The sequence below is a fragment of the Aethalodelphis obliquidens genome, unplaced genomic scaffold (assembly GCF_003676395.1).
Source record: "Aethalodelphis obliquidens isolate GAN/ISIS:26980383/991018 unplaced genomic scaffold, ASM367639v1 scaffold35, whole genome shotgun sequence".
In the NCBI taxonomy this organism is placed as follows: Eukaryota; Metazoa; Chordata; class Mammalia; order Artiodactyla; family Delphinidae; genus Aethalodelphis; species Aethalodelphis obliquidens.
Window position 1 is genome coordinate 6,104,505 of NW_020837979.1, and position 17,703 is coordinate 6,122,207.

Below are 17,703 nucleotides of genomic sequence, written 5' to 3' on the forward strand. Positions count from 1 at the left end.
CCACCACCAAAAGCTGGTGAACCAGAACTGTGTCCCTTCACCTTCTCTTCCTTTAAAGTTCGTACTGGTTGACTCTTCCGGTTCTCTTGTAAATTAAGCAGCCCTCTAGAACTATCTTAATCCTGTGGGTCATCACAGCTCAGGTACAGTCTGGGACCCCCTGCAACCGATACACCCCACGTTTCTCTCTTACCCCTGAGACATTTAGGGGAGATTTTCTGTAGCAGGTGTGTAAGGACCAAACTCAAAGAGACTGTAATGGTCGTATTTTGTAATTGGTACGAGTAAGATGGACAGGAACTGGGGGCTCAGATGCTTAAGATGTTGACTGTGGTTTCAGACACACTTGAATTTTTAAAACATTGGCAGTTGGAATAGGGTAGTTATTTTTGTCAATGTCTTAGGCCTGTTTGGCTTCAGAGTTTCCTCTGAGTCTTTCAGGTATGTGATGTATTTTTCAAAAGTGTCTTAAAATATATATTTTTCCATCTTGGCAATTTTACAGGTAATGTGTGAGGTGTTTTTCCCTGCTTCAGAAAACGTGCCTCAGAATTTAACATCTTCCATCCAAAGCAGAATGTTGAACACAAGATTAACGGCGCAGTGTCAGAACCACATAAACAGCCAGCCTCCTGTGGAGGGAGGTGGCAGTGCAGGGAGTTCTAAGGTGGGAAGTGCACGTGTTTGTCAATATTATGTTGCTTAAGCTTTATGTAATTTTGAACATTTACAAGTTACTCACACGGTTGCGTTACGTTAGCTACAAGTACTTCTTAAGACCAGTTCTGGCTTCTCAGCCTGAGAATTGACACTTTTAAAGGAATTTGATGGAAGTAATGAAAATCACTGAAGATTGAAAGAAACTTTTAGAACATCTCCAAACAACTCACAACATCAGGAGACTTGATATTATTTTGTCTTGGAGAAAAAAGAGCAGAGGGATGGTTTGAATGTATGAAGATTGGTGTTCAGTTGATCTGTTTCCGGAAGAAATTATCCTTATATTTTACGATGAAAAGTGTAAAGTTCATCTTAGAAGTTAATAGATGAAACCAGTTATGAGGGAAGAGTATATGCTCTCTTTTTTTCCAGAGATTTCTAAGAAAGGCTACTGCATGATTTTTTTTTCTCTGATGCTATGATTTCTTTAAGATTCAGGATTCTCTTTTCCTACTTAACCAGAATCCATCTGAGAAACAGGATGTATTTAGAAATACCAATTCTTCGGTGTTATATTTTATACTGGGCCTACACTCTGAGGAGGATAAGGAAGTGTTAGAAAGTTTTCTTCCAGCGGCGCTGAGCACTGGTTTAAAGAGACAGTTTCCGAATGATTTGGAGGATGCGCACGATGTGAACGGCCCTGGAAAAATTCCCAAGAAAGGTCAGTAAGGCTACTTTTTTTTTTTTGGCGGTACGTGGGCCTCTCACCGTTGTGGCCTCTCCCGTTGTGGAGCACAGGCTCCGGACGTGCAGGCTCAGCGGCCATGGCTCACGGGCCCAGCCGCTCCGCGGCATGTGGGATCTTCCCGGACCAGGGCACGAACCCGCGTCCCCTGCATCGGCAGGCGGACTCCCAACCACTGCACCACCAGGGAAGCCCAGTAAGGCTATTTTGTCACTGCGTGTGTGACCCTAGAGTGATAGAATGTTGGCTGATACTCAGTATACTTTAGAAACATTTTATATAGGTGGTTTAAAATTGGTAATGAAATGAACATATCACCTTCAAGATTGTAGGACAGTTTAAATGTTTACCCCTACAAGGACTTCATAGTCAAAAATAACAGAGAAAATTTAGGTATAACTTTCACTTTTATTCATGCTTTACAGTTAAATTATGGCTGTATACAGTCAGCCCTCAGTATCTGCGGATTCAACCAACCACGGATCAAAAATATTCAGAAAAAAAAAATTCCAGAAAGTCCAAAAGCAAAACTTTCTTTTGCCCTGTGTAGGGATGAGTCATCAACACATAGCATTTACATATGTTACTATAAGTGTTATAAGTAACCTAGAGATGATTTAACGCACAGGCACACCTCGTTTTATTGTGCTTTGCAGATTTTTTTTTTTTTTTTAACAAATTGAAGGTTTGTGGCAAACCTGTGTTGTCAGAAGATGGTTAGCACATTTGGCGATAAATTATTTTCAATTAACGCATGTACATTTGTTTTAGACATAATGCTGTTGCACACTTAATGGACTACAGTATAGCATAAACATAACTTTTATATGCACTGAGAAACCAAAAAAAAAAATTGTGTGATGCAGCTTATTGCAATATTCACTTGATTTCAGTGTACTGGAACTGACCCTGCAATATCTCTGGGCGATGCCTGTACGTGGGGAGATGTGCTTAGGTTATATGCAAATACCACACCATTTTACATAAGGGACTGCAGCGTCAGGGGTCTTGGTATCTGTGGGGATCCTGGAGCCAGTCCCCACGGCGATACGGAGGGACAGCTGGACTGCTAATCCCATCCAGCATGGTTTGTTACATTGGTGTAACATACTTTACCCAGAGGAAATACAGTTATCACATGCTCTTACCCAGATGTGGAAGTGTTAATTATAGCATTTAACTTTTTCAGAGGCTGATTCCTCACCCCAAAGGAACGTGAGCTCTAACGTAGGAGAAAGTGCAGAGCTCCTGATAGATGTGGCTGATTTTGAGTGTGCCCTTTGCATGAGGTAGGATGACATAGAATCTACGCAACTGTGAAGAATTCAGCCTTTCTGAATTTTGTATCCCAAACATAACGGGCTTTTTATTGTTAGAGAAATTACGTATATCTCAATAACAATTGATTTATTTTCTAAAAATAAGATTAAGGAAGTTGTAAATGGAAAATGGATATAAGTGATTTCTTATAAAAAGGTTATTTGAAAACATCTGCTGGACATTTCTTGCTGAAAACCCAGATGTCTTCTCCAGGTTGCTCTTTGAGCCTGTCACTACGCCCTGTGGACACATGTTTTGCCTAAAATGCCTCGAGCGCTGCCTGGACCATGCCCCACATTGTCCTTTGTGCAAAGAAAAACTCTCAGAAGTAAGTATTTCTTGGGAACTGACAATTCCTAGCACTTTTTTATTCGGTCTCAACCTACTTCCCCTTCACATCCAGCTTTAATTCCTCAGACCCTCAATGCCCTTTCCCAGTCCAGGTCAAGTCAACTCTTTGCCTTTTGTGTGCGTCTGTATAAGTAGCATCACAGTGCCAGAGTAAACCCACAAAATAGGGAAGATTAAATTTCACTTTAAATTCATAATCTTAAATCTGAGACCCAAAACCTTATTAGTCATTTTTTTTTTTTATAAATTTACTTATTCATTTATTTGTTTTGGGCTGCATTGGGTCTTTGTTGCTGAGCACAGGCTTTCTCTAGTTGTGGTGAGCAGGGGCTACTCTTCGTTGTGGTGGTGGTGCACGGGCTTCTTATTGCGGTGGCGTCTCTTGTTGCGGAGCACGGGCTCTAGGCACACGGGCTTCAGTAGTTGTGATGCACGGGCTTAGCTGCTCCGCGGCATGTGGGATCTTCCCGGACCAGGGCTCGAACCCGTATTGGCAGGCGGATTCTTAGACATTGCGCCACCAGGGAAGTCCTTATTAGTCATCCTTACTGTGCTTCTCTGGTAGCCTCAGCTTTTCACTCTCCAGGTGGTTCTTTCATCTCTCTTCTCTCCCACCACCTGCTACTCACCCTCCCTGACATTATGATACTCATGGAAAGGGTATACACCAGCAAAATGGGAATTGCCTCTTCCTTGCTCCAAGGGAACCCTTTCTTTGCTTCTCTCATGGAGTGGGGGGCGTCCGGGTACTTCCCCTCCCCCTCCCCTCCCCCTCCCCTTCTCTCCCTCTCAGGGCTGACTCCCCTGCTCTCACCTCAGTCCCTTTCATCTTCTGAGACGACTCCCCTCCCCCCACCTCCTTGTTGACCCTTGACTGGGAAGAGAGCTCTTTGTCCTTAAGAATTAATTACCATGTGGTATTATTTAACTTTTTCTTTTGTTCCAGTTGTTGGCAAGCAGAAATTTTCATATAACTACTCTGGCTGAAGAATTAATATTTCGATATTTGTCAGACGAACTGTCTGACAGAAAGAGAATTTATGATGAAGAAATGATGGAGCTTTCAAAGTAAGTCTCTGTGCTCCAGGTGCTTGGTGTTGAGTTCAGGCTAAAGAAGAAAATCCTTGTTAATTTCACGACTTTATCTCATTTTTTTTCCCCCTGCCTTTGGCAGAGAAATTAGCCTCCAAAAAAATTAATTGCAAAGAGTTTATATGAATTTAATTGAAAAAGTTTGTAAGAAATATTTCAAAAGTGTGTTTTGACAATATTATATGGTTGTTTTTTGTATCTAAATAAGCAATGCTGAATTTTTCAGAATTGAAAAGGCACAGGACATAGAAGGGAAAAAGGGATTACCACTGAAAATAGGCTTGACAGTTATTTTTTCTCTTTTAAAGTGATTAAAATGTCGTGTTGTAGTGACCCGTAAGTATTGAGACCTTATCATTCTTCTACTCTTTTTTTATTTAGAACTCATTACCTTTGACGGCTTTCATCAGAATTTTTTTCTTATTTACTTTTCTTGAGATATAATTGACATCTCACATTGTATTAGCTTCAGGTGTACAACGTAATGAGTTGATATTTGTGTATGTTGTGAAATGATCACCACAACACGTCTAGTTAACATGTCTCCAGACATAGTTACAAAAATTTTTTTCTTGTGATGAGGGCTTTTGAAGATCTACTCTCTTAGGAACTTTTTTTTTTTTCTTTGCGGTACGCGGGCCTCTCACTGCTGTGGCCTCTCCCGTTGCGGAGCACAGGCTCTGGATGCGCAGGCTCAGCGGCCACGGCTCACAGGCCCAGCTGCTCCGTGGCATGTGGGATCTTCCCGGACCGGGGCACGAACCTGCGTCCCCTGCATCGGCAGGCGGACTCTCAACCCCTGCGCCACCAGGGAAGCCCTTAGCAACTTTTAAATACGCAGCACAGTGTTACTAACGATAGTCACCATGCTGCACCTTACATCCCTAGGACTTATTTATTTCATGACTGGAACCTTGTGCTGTTTGACCCCCTTCACCCATTTCACCTGCCCCCTCCTCTGGTAACCCTGTCTGTTCTCTGTATCTGTGAGCTTGGTTTTGTTTATTTTTAGATTCCACATATAATTGAGCCCCTACAGTGGTATTTGTCTTTCTCTGTCTGACTTATTTCACGTAGCACAGTGTCTCCAAGGTCATCAGAATGTTTTTATAGTGATCATAAGCGTGGTCTCCTCAGATTAAATAAGAGGGCTTGGCAGGGAACGTGGCTCAGCTGAGAACTTTCTCAAGCTGTGGCCCTTGGCTTTCTTTTCCCACCTCAGCGTGAGGCAAACCTGAGGGGTTTGTAAGTGAGAGAGCTGAGGTTGCCTAGCTTCTGCTGTTTCACAGCGACTCTCACTCCCTTCTGTTTCTAACAGCTCCACCTCTAAGTTCACATTTCCCTCACCCCGCAGTCTGACCAGGGATGTGCCCATCTTCGTGTGTGCCATGGCCTTCCCCACCGTGTCCTGTCCGCTCCACGTCTTTGAGCCCCGCTATCGGCTTATGATAAGAAGATGCGTGGAAACTGGCACCAAACGGTTTGGCATGTGTTTATCTGCAGAGCACGCAGGGTAAGAATTACCAGTGTTCAAAGAAAGGGTTCTAATTAAGTGTATCATTTGTCTTGAAGAACAGCTTAAGGTGATGTTGAAAACCTCTAGTGTCTCCTGTTACGTAACAAAGTATAAGTTCAGGGCCATCCATGATGTGGTCCCACCCTTCGTTTCTAGCCTCATCTCCTATTCCTTCCTTTGGAACATCATACCTACTAGTCCATCGCCACATTATTCGCCCTCCTCTAAAAAAAGTTCATGTTTTCATGCCTCCATGCTTCCCTCTGTCTGTACTTCTCTTCTAGCTCACCATTATACAAACAAATCTGGTCCAACATTTTAGGTCTAAAAAAATTGTTACATCCTCCACGAAACCTTTATCCACACAGCCAGAAAACTTTCAGTCTTATAAAAACCCATGGTGCTTGGGTTTTTTTTGTTTTTTAAATTAATTTATTTTGGCTGTGTTGGGTCTTCGTTTCTGTGCGAGGCCTTTCTCTAGTTGTGGCGAGCGGGGGCCACTCTTCATTGCGGTGCACGGGCCTCTGACTGTCGCGGCCTCTCTTGTCGCGGAGCACAGGCTCCAGACGTGCAGGCTCTGTAGTTGTGGCTCATGGGCCTAGTTGCTCCGTGGCATGTGGAATCCTCCCAGACCAGGGCTCGAACCTGTGTCCCCTGCATTAGCAGGCAGATTCTCAACCACTGTGCCACCAGGGAAGCCCTGCTTGGTTTTCTATCTCTTTTTGTTTTGCATCATTTTTCTAGGGAAGATGTTCCAAATCAGCAGGCAGCTCCCCTCCAAAGACTGCTCTGGGGACCCTGAGTCCTGCCCACGTCCTGGCTTCCTGATCCTCTAGGGCTTTGTCGTTACTGCATGGTCCTGATGAGGTCATTACATCCAAGTTCTAGCTGGTGGAAGAGGCCCTGGTGCTTGTAGGGGATCCTGGAGAAAAGGGGCCCATAGCAGTCACTGCTGCTCACACCTCCAGCAGAGGAGGCTGGGAAATGTAGTCCATCCAGTTGCCCAGGAGTTAGGGGAGAATTGATGTTTAGGGCTATCTGCTAGTTTCCACCGTATATACCTAGGAACATATCTTTCTAAAGATGTATGTAGAACATTTATGGAGAAAATTCTACAACTTTATTGAAAGATATTCAAGAATGGACAGAGATACTGTGATCATGGGTACATAGACTCAGTGTCATAGAGAGATGTTTTTTTTTTTATCTTTATTGGAGTATAATTGCTTTACAATGGTGTGTTAGTTTCTGCTTTATAACAAAGTGAATCAGTTATACATATACATATGTTCCCATATCTCTTCCCTCTTACGTCTCCCTCCCTCCCACCCTCCCTATCCTACCCCTCTAGGTGGTCACAGAGCACCGAGCTGATCTCCCTGTGCTCTGCGGCTGCTTCCCACTAGCTATCTGCCTTACGTTTGGTAGTGTCTATATGTCCACGCCACTCTCTCACTTTGTCCCAGCTTACCCTTCCCCCTCCCCATATCCTCAAGTCCGTTCTCTAGTAGGTCTGTGTCTTTATTCCTGTCTTACCCCTAGGTTCTTCATGACTTTTTTTCCCTTAGATTCCATATATATGTGTTAGCATACGGTATTTGTCTTTCTCTTCCTGACTTACTTCACTCTGTATGACAGACTCTAGGTCCATCCACCTCACTACAGATACCTCAATTTTGTTTCTTTTTACGGCTGAGAGATGTTCTTTTTACCCCGGTTGGCCTATAAATCCAAAGTAGATCTGCTCAGCATCACAAGAGGGTTTTCCGTGGAATTGCTCAAGCTGATTTTAGAATCATTATGTTAAAGACCAAGACCTGGTAGTTTTGAAAAACCAGCTGAGAAAGATGGGAGAACATCCCTGCAATAAACTTACAAGTCCAAGTAAGTAGACCATTGAAACAGACTATAGAGATAAGCAGATCCACTCATATCTGGACTCCAAATTTGTATGTAATTTTGTGAGAAAAGGCAAAACTCCTCAATAAAAGATACTCAGACAATTAGGGGGTAGTCCAAATGGGAAAAAAAAATCTTTTCTCTGCCTTATACTATACACAAAAAGTAGCACGTTTACATTCCCAATGTGAGATGTGAGATGTGAAAAACAAAATATTAAAACATTTAAGAGAGAATATTGGGGACTATCTTTACAATTGGCAACAGGGAGAGAGTCTTTTCTTACGCAACATGCCGAGCGCATTAGCGTAGAGAAAGAGATGAATACGTTTGAATTATTAAGAGTTGATTCATCACAGTCAGCATAAGCAAAGTGAAAAAACAGTTTCATAAGTTCCACTTCCACTGGGAATATGGAACATTCAGAAAAGATTTACTACAGATAAGCTACTGAACCTGTTTCCTGAACCCATCAAAGGGCAGGTTGCTCAGGGTAACCGAGGAGAGACAGGTCCTCCAGGGAGAGAGCAGACAGGAGCCCTGGCTCACCCATGGCCAAGCCCAGGAGAGGGGGAGAATTCAGCTGATTTTTTGGACAAATTTCTAATGGCCTCGTGGGCAAACATGAGAGCCTCGATCCCCTGGATGCTGCAGAGTTGGCAGCCAAGTTCCTGGCCACAGACCAGGTGAGATGTTTATCACAGGAACAGGTTTTGTGGCTGAGACGGACTTTGGAAGAGCTGACGTGAGCTGGGGCACCGAGGCCTCCTTTGAAGGGGCTCTTCAGGCGGCTGCATGCGCACTGCAGCTGTGGGTAAGACAGACCCTTAGGAAGGAGGGCGCTTTATTGGTGATCCAGGCAGAGGTGTGATAACTCTATGCAGGTGTGTAACTTGGGAGTCCTCCCTCAGCGTTAGTTCGGAGGTGTGTAGTGCAGTTGTTCATCCACTTTAGCATCAGATCCCCTTGGGTTCAGATCTCGGCTCTGAATCTTCCTGTGGCCCTAGATCAGTTTAATTTTTCTGAGCCTCCATGTTTCTGTGAGGCTTGGATGAATACGTATGATAAATTGCTCTGTGTAATGCTTGACGCATCGTAGGCATGATCGATACCATCAGGATGTGGGGGACAGTGGGAACCGTGACTGTGGGTAGGGTCACGCGGGAGAGCTTTGGAGTGAGGATACAGTGTCCCGGGCAGCCCCAGTGTGTTGGGGACACGTGGAGGATGCAGGTGGTGAAGGGAGGGACCGGTCAGGGAGGGCGAGAGTGCTGGGTCAGCAACAGGTCAGCTGGGGTGTGCCAGCCTCACGTGTGACTCCACTGGGCTCGTGTCGGTAGAACAGCGGGGTCTTGAGGTGTGATGGGGAGACAGGGAGATGAAGACAGTGCTTTTTTAAAAAAATTATTTATTTATTTATTTTTGGCTGTGTTGGGTCTTCATTGCGGCATGTGGGCTTTCTCTAGTTGCAGAGAGCGGGGCCCACTCTTCGTTGCGGTGCGTGGGCTTCTCATCGCGGTGGCTTCTGTGGAGTGTGGGCTCTAGGCACACGGGCTTCAGTAGTTGTGGCACGTGGGCTCAGTAGTTGTGGCTCACGGGCTCTAGAGCACAGGCTCAGTAGTTGTGGCGCACGGGCTTAGTTGCTCCACGGCATGTGGGATCTTCCCGGACCAGGGCCTGAACCCGTGCTCCCTGCATTGGCAGGCGGATTCTCAGCTACTGCGCCACCAGGGAAGTCCCGAAGACGGTGCTTGTAGATGCCTTTCTGCGGCAGTTTGTTGGGGACGGAAACAGCATGGGGGAGGGGAGCAGAGTCTGAGGGGCGGGGGGTGGGGACAGTGCTCTAGTGCCCCGGCCAAGGGGGCTGGGGGGCCACATTTCAGGTCCACCTGTCCCCACCCCACTGGTTAGAAGGGCTGAGGCACAAGTACCCCGTCCCCGCCGGCCCTTCTCTTGCCACGTCGCACATCAGTGTGTTTCTCATCGGCTGCTGGTCTCTTGGAGGAAATAACCTTGCTGCTCTGGCATGGAGATGCTGTCTGTTTCATTTGGCTTTTTATTCCTTTAAGACCCAGGATTGCATCTGGGGAGAACTGAAGACCCTCCTGCATTTTTAAAGTCAGGGTTGTTTCTCCCGCCTGTCCTGCCAGGATCTCAGAGTACGGCTGCATGCTGGAGATCAAGGACGTCAGGACGTTCCCCGACGGCAGCTCCGTCGTGGATGCCGTCGGGATTAGCCGCTTCCGGGTTTTGAGCCACCGTCACAGAGACGGCTACAACACGGCAGATATTGAGTATCTGGAAGATGAAAAGGTGAGTAGTCACACCCACGGTGCCAGCTCTGTCCCCTTGCCAGCCGCTGCTTCTGGTCATCTGTGGGCACCGGGCCTTGTGGGGCAGGGGGCAGAGTGCAGCGAGGTGAGCTCTGAGGTCTTGGGCCCAGGGAGCTGAGCGTGAAGAAGACCGAGTGCGGTGGCTCTCAGGGTTCCTCTTCTATGCTGATAACAGCTCTGATGAGAGGGTTTATTGACTATCATTGTGGATGATGACTTTTGGGGGTGTATGTATAGATTTTAAAATGGTAGCTTAAATAGCTACCATATGAAATAATTTTGGTTTTTTTTAAAAGAAAACTCTCCACTACATATGAATATTTGATTTGTATTATATAAATCAAATTGAGAATGGTCACGTGTGTTATAATCTGATTCCTCAGTTTACCTCAATTTTCATAAATGCTGTCGTTTTACAATCAGGAAGGACCTTAGTACTTTATTCCCATTTTACAGATGGGAAAATTCTCTCCTAAAGCAGCTGAGCAACTGGCCGAAGCTTCCACACAAGAGGCAATGATGGAGCCAGAACAAACCTGGGTCCCCTGGTCCTCAGCCCAGAGCTGTTCCTGCTCACCTGTTCCTAGGTGTCCCTACCTAGGACTGAGCCTTGCTGGGCAGTGAGAGGGGCCCCGGGCAGCAGGGCGCATCCGTCTGAAGCCTAAGGGCCTCCCCCTGGCATCAGGCTCAGGCCGTGAATGCACTGTCGCTGTAACATGTCTATTGGAATATAATGTGGTGACGTGGAATACAAGTTTTAAAATGTTATAACTCTTTGACTTGGTAATTCTGCTGCTGAGAAACTATCCTGAGGAAATGACAGCCCCTTCTCTCACACACACACGCAAAACCACTTTTGTGTAAATACGTATATTACTTGTATTATTTTAAAATGTATCTTACGTGAATGGTTGAGTAAATCATGGCACAGCTCTGATATAGGATTGCAGGTACTCATTAAAAATGATTCATGATAACATCGGGTCCGTGCTTATATTAAGAGAAACATCTGGATGTTACAAATGGACAGACAGACAGGGTAGACAGAGCTCCACTGTGTAAAAAAAGTGAAGATTTCTATGTTGAGCATTTTTCTTGTTTATAAAACACTGATGAATTACTGAAGTGTTAGATGCCAGGAATCCGCTCAGCAGACGTGGCCGCAATCACTGTGTGATGGGCACGCGTGTGATAATGAACTGTTGAAAAGGTCTCTTCTCCTTGCTCAGGTGGAAGGTGCAGAGTATGAAGAGCTCACCGCCCTGCATGAGTCCGTTTATCAGCAGTCTGTGTCCTGGTTTGCTTCACTTCAGGATCACATGAGAGAACAGATCTTAAGCCACTTTGGGTTAATGCCCGACAGAGAACCTGAGCCTCAGGTATCCTGTCCTTTCTTCTTTTGTCATGCTGTTATTTCCTGCCGTAATGTGCTAAGACACATTATGCTGGGGAAAACTTGGCAGTACCTGCTATGCTGTTTATTCCATTATGGTCGCTTATGAACCAGTTCATTTATCAGCAGCCCAAAGAAGCCCCTGGTATAGTAGCGTGTGCCTTTTGGAGCAAAGCGATACATGCTTTCTGATGAATACTACATGAAGGTAATTTCTTTTCTCTCAGAAATCAGTTTATTCCGATCGACTGTCAGCTTTTGTGCTTCTCCCACCAACATGGGAAGATTTAGTAGTCATTTTAGTATATTGGCAGGAACACTTTATGTTTTGCATGTAAGATTGCCCTGCACCCAATGAACAGGCGTTGGATAAATGAAGAGAAAATCCCCAACTCTCGTTAAATCGGAAACTTTCCTAGCCCTCGATCCCATCATCGTGGGCTTTCTCCCTGCTCCCAGGACTGCTCTCAGTGACACTGGTTCTTTAAGTGATGAACGGGTTTCAGGTCTGTGAAGCATTTGTAAGTGCAGATGACTCCACTTCTCCGCATTTGGGTGGCCCAGGTGGGGATGCTGTGCGCTTGTGACTGAGAGTGTATAGTTCGTCCTACTGTGCCCGCTCACCTATCCTGGAGAAAGGGGGGCAGGGCCAGGTCTCAGCAGGTTTACGGTCAGATGAAATGTCTTTTGTATCTTTTCCATCCATTTTTATGTTCTTTTTCTGTCTCTTGGGGCCTTCTGTCTTTTACCCCCACTTGAGTTCTGTCTTTTCCAAACCCAAGACAGTGCTTTCAGCCTCAGCTCACCTCCGAGTCCTTTCTCACCCTCCACTCTGTTATAACCCCTCCTCCTCTGTTCTGTAGCCTGGATTCAGAAAGCAAGGTGATTAGACTAACTTGATTGAGGTATGAATCATTCTTTTTTCTAGGAGTTTTTGCTTATTAACCCCAATTAATCTCTAATTGTAACACATTGCATGATGGGAGTGGCTTAAAAACAACAGAAATTTATTATTGTACAGTTCTGGAGGTCAGAGATCCGACACGGGTCTCACCGGGCTATGACCAAGGTGATGGCAAGACTTTCTTCCTTCTTGGAGGCTCTAAAGGAGAATCCATTTCCTGGCCTTTTCTGGCCTCGAAAGGCTTGCGGTGTTCCTTGCCTCTCACCCGTTTGTCCGTCTTCCAGGCCGGCAGCTTGCACCTCTGACCCCTCTTCCGTAGACTCATCTGCCCCTGATCACAGCCCAGAACAGCTCCCTGCTGGAAAGACCCTTGCGATGAGGCTGAGCCCACTGAGGTGGGGGAGATCCAGCATAAGCGCTCCATCTGCAGGTCCCTGACTCACTCACATCCGCAGTGTCCCTTCTGCCGTGTAAGCTGCCGTAGCCACGGGCTTCAGGAACTGGGGGGTCAACACCTTCGGGAGACCATTAGTCTTCCTGCCACAGAGGATTTTAGGTCCTTTGTGGGAGATATTTTTATGCCCAGGCCCTTCCCATTAATCATGCTACTCAGTTTCTCCCCACTCGGTAAGATGAGGAGGGAAAGGGAGGGTGTGAATCACACAGAAGGTTGTTTTGTCCAACACTTGGGCCTTCTTCCCTTGGAGAGGAGATGGGTGCCTTCCGCACAGTGACGTGGGCTGCCCTGCGTACTTTGGCCTCTGTGTTACTCCTGAGCTCTGGTGAGGCTAGAGCCACCCTCCCTGGTTCCCAGTTTGGATTCTGAAGTCAAGACATTAGAAGCCGGGCGCCTTGGATACCTTGGTTCCAGTACCAGGACTATTGAGAACAACTTTGTGATCAACTTTTGCTTAGAGCTCATTCCAGAAGTGCCTGCTTGGTTATGTGAAATAAAGGCTCTCAGGTCGCTTACTAGTTCATATATATGTACATGTATAATTAATAGTAACTATTAATAATATATAATTGACAGTAATTTCTTATATATATATATTTAACAATAACTCATATGTAAAGATGTTTCATATAGAGGTACATTTGTCACTGACTGTATTATAAGGTTTATCTTACTGTAACACTCAAACTTGCACACCTACTGTGTGCTTTATAAACATTGTGCTGTATATAACATACTTAAAACTTAAAGAACAGCAACAGAACATTGGACGGTAGAGGTAAAAATTATAGTCTCCTTTTCTGGCTGGTCATATGTTCTGAACTAGAGCTTTGAGAGAACAAGGGTGACTAATCCATAGCGTTTCCCTGTGGAAGATGCTTCTCTTGACACATTCTTCCTTTTGTGAGTGTCCCCACATTTCAGTGTGTGACGTGACAGTAAGCTTTGTGTTTTGAGGACTGAATGAATTGCGCGGTAGACCTCAAAGAGAAGACGGCATTTAATTCTTGTTCACGTGTCTGTGGGTAAACAAAAGACCATTTGGGGGGAACAGGCTTGTATTGTAGGTGCTAATTTTGTGCTTCCCTTTGTTTTGCAGAGTAACCTTAGTGGTCCTGCCTGGTCCTGGTGGATCCTGGCAGTGCTGCCGTTGGAGCGGAAGGCTCAGCTGGCCATACTCAGCATGATCTCGCTGAAGGAGCGTCTGCTCGCCATTCGGCGAATATTAGCCATCATCACGCGTAAGATGAATAGTCGGCAAGAGCTGGTTAACGGCCGGGAGAGAAATAATTGATTTTCTCTCTCAGGGTTTCTGGAAGCCCTTGTGTTTTTATGTGTTCCAGGCACAGACGAGTAACATCCATCCATCGTGCTTTGTAAAATGCTTGTTGATAGGGTTACAGATTGGAACACTTAGCAAACCTTGACCCCTACTCAAAAGTTGGAAGTCTGTGCCTGGTGGCATCTGACTCTCTACAAGGTTAGCCTGAAATTTGAATGGATCCCATGGTTGGAAAACAACCTAAGAAAATCTCTCTGAACCAGATGTTTTCGGTGTGTAGTTCACTCACAACAGGGGACAACCCAGATGATTGACAGGTGGTTTAGGTTTTGCAAGAAAGAAGACTCCCTTCCCAGTGAAGTGTTCCCATCATGCTTTGGAGGGAAATCACATTTTTATCTGGAAGTATATTTCTCAGAGTACAGGCTAACCAAAAACGCACTTAGGCTTTGAGTGTCACCGTGAAGTTGTCTGTGAAGGAATCAAACAGTTGTCTAGCGGCAGGGCTGAAGTTAGTCCTTACCCGAGGAGTAGTACAGAACGGGTTAGAACTGCGTTTTGTGTCCTGCCGTAGTTCAGATGTTGTAAATTGCATGTTTTAATTAATATCAAAATACAAGAAGGGTACCTTGGATATAGAAAAATCTGAAAACAGTATAGTTGATTTGAGGGTATGTACTTACACACACACACACACACACACACAACAAAGAATGAATAAAGGGAGCTAAAACTGTACATGGACTGGGATGTTCAGAATACAACCAAAGGAGTGCAAAGAACCCCTTGAAACCAACCCTGTCTCATTAATTCAGTGGATGTGAAGCATGTAGGAAATGTCATCTTTCTACTCAGATTGGCATTAGAAACTAGGCCCATCAGTAAATTTGAGTTCACCATCCATCCACTAATATATGAAGACATTAAAAAGCTGCTATGAAATGGGTATCTGCCTATGCCAGGAAAACACATCAGGACAGTATACAAGGAGAGGGAGGCAGGTATGGGATGTAAGCATGTAGCAAGTTTTTCTCCAACCCCAACCTGAAAATTATATTTGTTTTCTTTTTTAGTAAGTTTTACATTGATCAGACCAGATGTTATCTATTAAAAAGCAGTGGTGGGGCTTCCCTGGTGGCGCAGTGGTTGAGAGTCCGCCTGCCGATGCAGGGGACGGGGGTTCGTGTCCCGGTCTGGGAAGATTCCACATGCCGTAGAGCGGCTGGGCCCGTGAGCCATGACCTCTGAGCCTGCGCGTCCAGAGCCTGTGCTCCACAACGGGAAAGAACCCTGAACGAACCCTGAATTGAAGAATTGAACCCTGAATGTTGCCAAGTATCCCCTCCTCTCTACTAGGCCTAGATGCTTAAGTCTAAGCCGTTGACTTCAGTCTCCTAGAAGGTCTTTTCACCCTTACAGTTGCTCACGTTAACTTCACCTGTCACTTACCCACTGCTAAAAAAAATTACCAACATCTGCTGGATCCTATAAAGTAGCTTTTAGTAGTGGATCTTAGGTGTATATTCTAGTAGTGCATATTGAAATATTAGGCTATTTCAGCAGCATAAAATAAAGGAGAAGTTAAAGTGCCACCATTGTACTTGGCCACGTTGGGAACCGTACCTCTGATTTGTGCCCGGGTCTTAATGTGTAACGGTGACTGAGTAACAATACAGAGAGGTCCATGCCATTGAAGGAAGAGTTTACTGTTATTCGCAGTTCTGTTAGAAATGAGAGGCACGGCACTCGGGGCTACTTGGGGAAGCACCCAGCGTCCGGAGGCAGAGACAGCAGTGAAGGGAAGGCATGGGGCATTGTATTTTGGCAGGAAAGGGGAAACGGCATGGCTCGTTTGTATAATGTCGGTGGGCTGTGGGCTGCAGGGTGGTCTCTAGTTGTCTGGTACCGGCCCTGGGTGATTCGGGCAGAGGAATATTGCCTCTTGGAGGGTAAGAGCCGTCAGAGGAGGTGGCTCAGAGTGTGAGCGCTGGATTGTTGGGTTTTGTATGAAAGTCGTGCTCCCTTGTGAGCCCTTTGCTGTCTCTTAAGTATTGGCTACCCCAGAAGGGGCCATCTCTCCCCTGTCAGGGAGGCCCCCAAGAAGTCAAAATATCATAAAAATATTTTTTAAAAACATGATTAATACAATTAGTCCTCTGATGTTTTGACATCATATTAAGGAAACTTGGGGTGATAACAGAGACAATGGAGACATTTAGAGAATAGGGCATAAGTTACCTTAAACAGCATAGAAAGCATTTTTTATGAGAGTAAAATAAAGCACAGAGGAACACTGGTGAAGGTATAAGGAGTCCTTGAGCCCGGCTCATAATTAAGTTTCCCATTTATATGGCATTAGCCAAGATCACAGATCTGGAATTTTGGGGGGGAGGGGTTCTTTAGTAATATCTTGGGAGAGTTGTAAAGTGTGTTAAAAGTATTAGTCTGGTAATAATATCTTGGTGCATTTCTTGGGTCAAGATGGCAGGTCGAGCAGTTGTGCTATTGGAGGGTATGATCTGGTAATTTAGCAAAGTATATTAGCGATTAGTGGTGTCAACCTTTTTGGAAAAAAAAAAAAAATCAGTTCAGCCCGCACAATTGAGCTTATTCATAAATAGCAGAGGAATTGCAATTCGGGACCAGCAAACTATGGTGAACCACAGGCAAGTTTGGAGAGCAAAGGAGGAGAGTGTTCTTTCATAGAGGAAAGGAGGAAGTTGGGAGGAATTTTCTTTTGAAGTATTCTATTCTATTCTATTTATTTATGGCTGTGCTAGGTCTTAGCGTCATGCGGGATCTTTAACTGCGGCATGCGGACTTCTTAGTTGAGGCCTGCGGACTTCTTAATTGTGGCATGCAGACTCTTAGTTGCGGCGTGTGAACTCTTAGTTGTGGCATGCATGCGGGATCTAGTTCCCCGACCAGAGATCGAACCCGGGGCCCCTGCATTGGGAGTGTGGAGTCTTACCCAGTGGACCACAAGGGGAGTCCCAGGAGAGGTTGCTTTGAGCAAAAGTTCATCAGTGGAAAATGAGAGTTTGCAGTGGTGGCACCTTTTCATTGACTGCAAGCGAGGGCAGCTTGCTGTTGCCAGGCCAAGGGGGCAGTCTTCCTTCTCCCTGCAGTGCTGTTCAAGCTGTGATCTTGTGGATTCCTAATTCCAATTCTGAGTTAGAGTTCTTTAAAGCATTTTCACAGTGGTATGTGTGTGTAACTGAGGGAAAGGAGTGGTTATGGGGAGAGACACAGGGCAGGAGGTTCTGGTGGAAACCTGGAGGGCAGTAGTAGGAGAAGGCGATGGGGAGTGAGCGGTCCTCTCCTAGAGGCTTGAAGGGTTGACTTCGGTAAGACAACAGGTGCTTCCTGGGGAAAGTAATAATCACCATTAATTTTTGGAATGGTGTACAAATGGTACTGATAGTAACATCTGCCAGATTTCCCTTTAGGCATGGGAGCGTGGGGGGCTATGTGTGTTGGCAGAGAGTGAGGAATATATATACCAGGATTATGAGCTAAGCAGACAGCAAGCTGAGAAACATAATAGAATGCATAATTTTGAAGGAAGAAAAGCAAAAATGTCTTGTGTTCAACTTGTACCTTAGGAAAGGCAGTCCGTGGGCAGAGGTCTTAGCGTCCAGGGTGTAAAGTTGTCTCCAGTGGCAGACTTGTGGTCTGAGATGTCATCTGAACAGTGAGATTCTGAGCCAGGGTGATGCCTAGGATGTGGGATTTGATATCAGCTTTA

The 17,703-nt window shown here is 45.4% G+C and overlaps 1 protein-coding gene across 1 annotated transcript in view; it reads left to right on the plus strand.

The window, feature by feature from the left end:
* The window catches only part of LONRF2 (LON peptidase N-terminal domain and ring finger 2), a 37,276-nt gene extending 20,950 nt beyond the window's left edge, over window positions 1–16,326 (plus strand). Inside the window, exons 4-12 of the mRNA XM_027128816.1 lie at window positions 506–667; window positions 1,183–1,384; window positions 2,598–2,697; window positions 2,942–3,056; window positions 4,026–4,147; window positions 5,526–5,684; window positions 9,737–9,899; window positions 11,149–11,298; window positions 13,773–16,326. Of these exons, the coding sequence (XP_026984617.1) occupies window positions 506–667; window positions 1,183–1,384; window positions 2,598–2,697; window positions 2,942–3,056; window positions 4,026–4,147; window positions 5,526–5,684; window positions 9,737–9,899; window positions 11,149–11,298; window positions 13,773–13,967 (1,368 nt within the window). The 3' untranslated portion in view covers window positions 13,968–16,326. The remainder of the gene's footprint in view (window positions 1–505; window positions 668–1,182; window positions 1,385–2,597; window positions 2,698–2,941; window positions 3,057–4,025; window positions 4,148–5,525; window positions 5,685–9,736; window positions 9,900–11,148; window positions 11,299–13,772) is intronic.
* The last annotated feature ends 1,377 nt before the right edge of the window (window positions 16,327–17,703 follow it).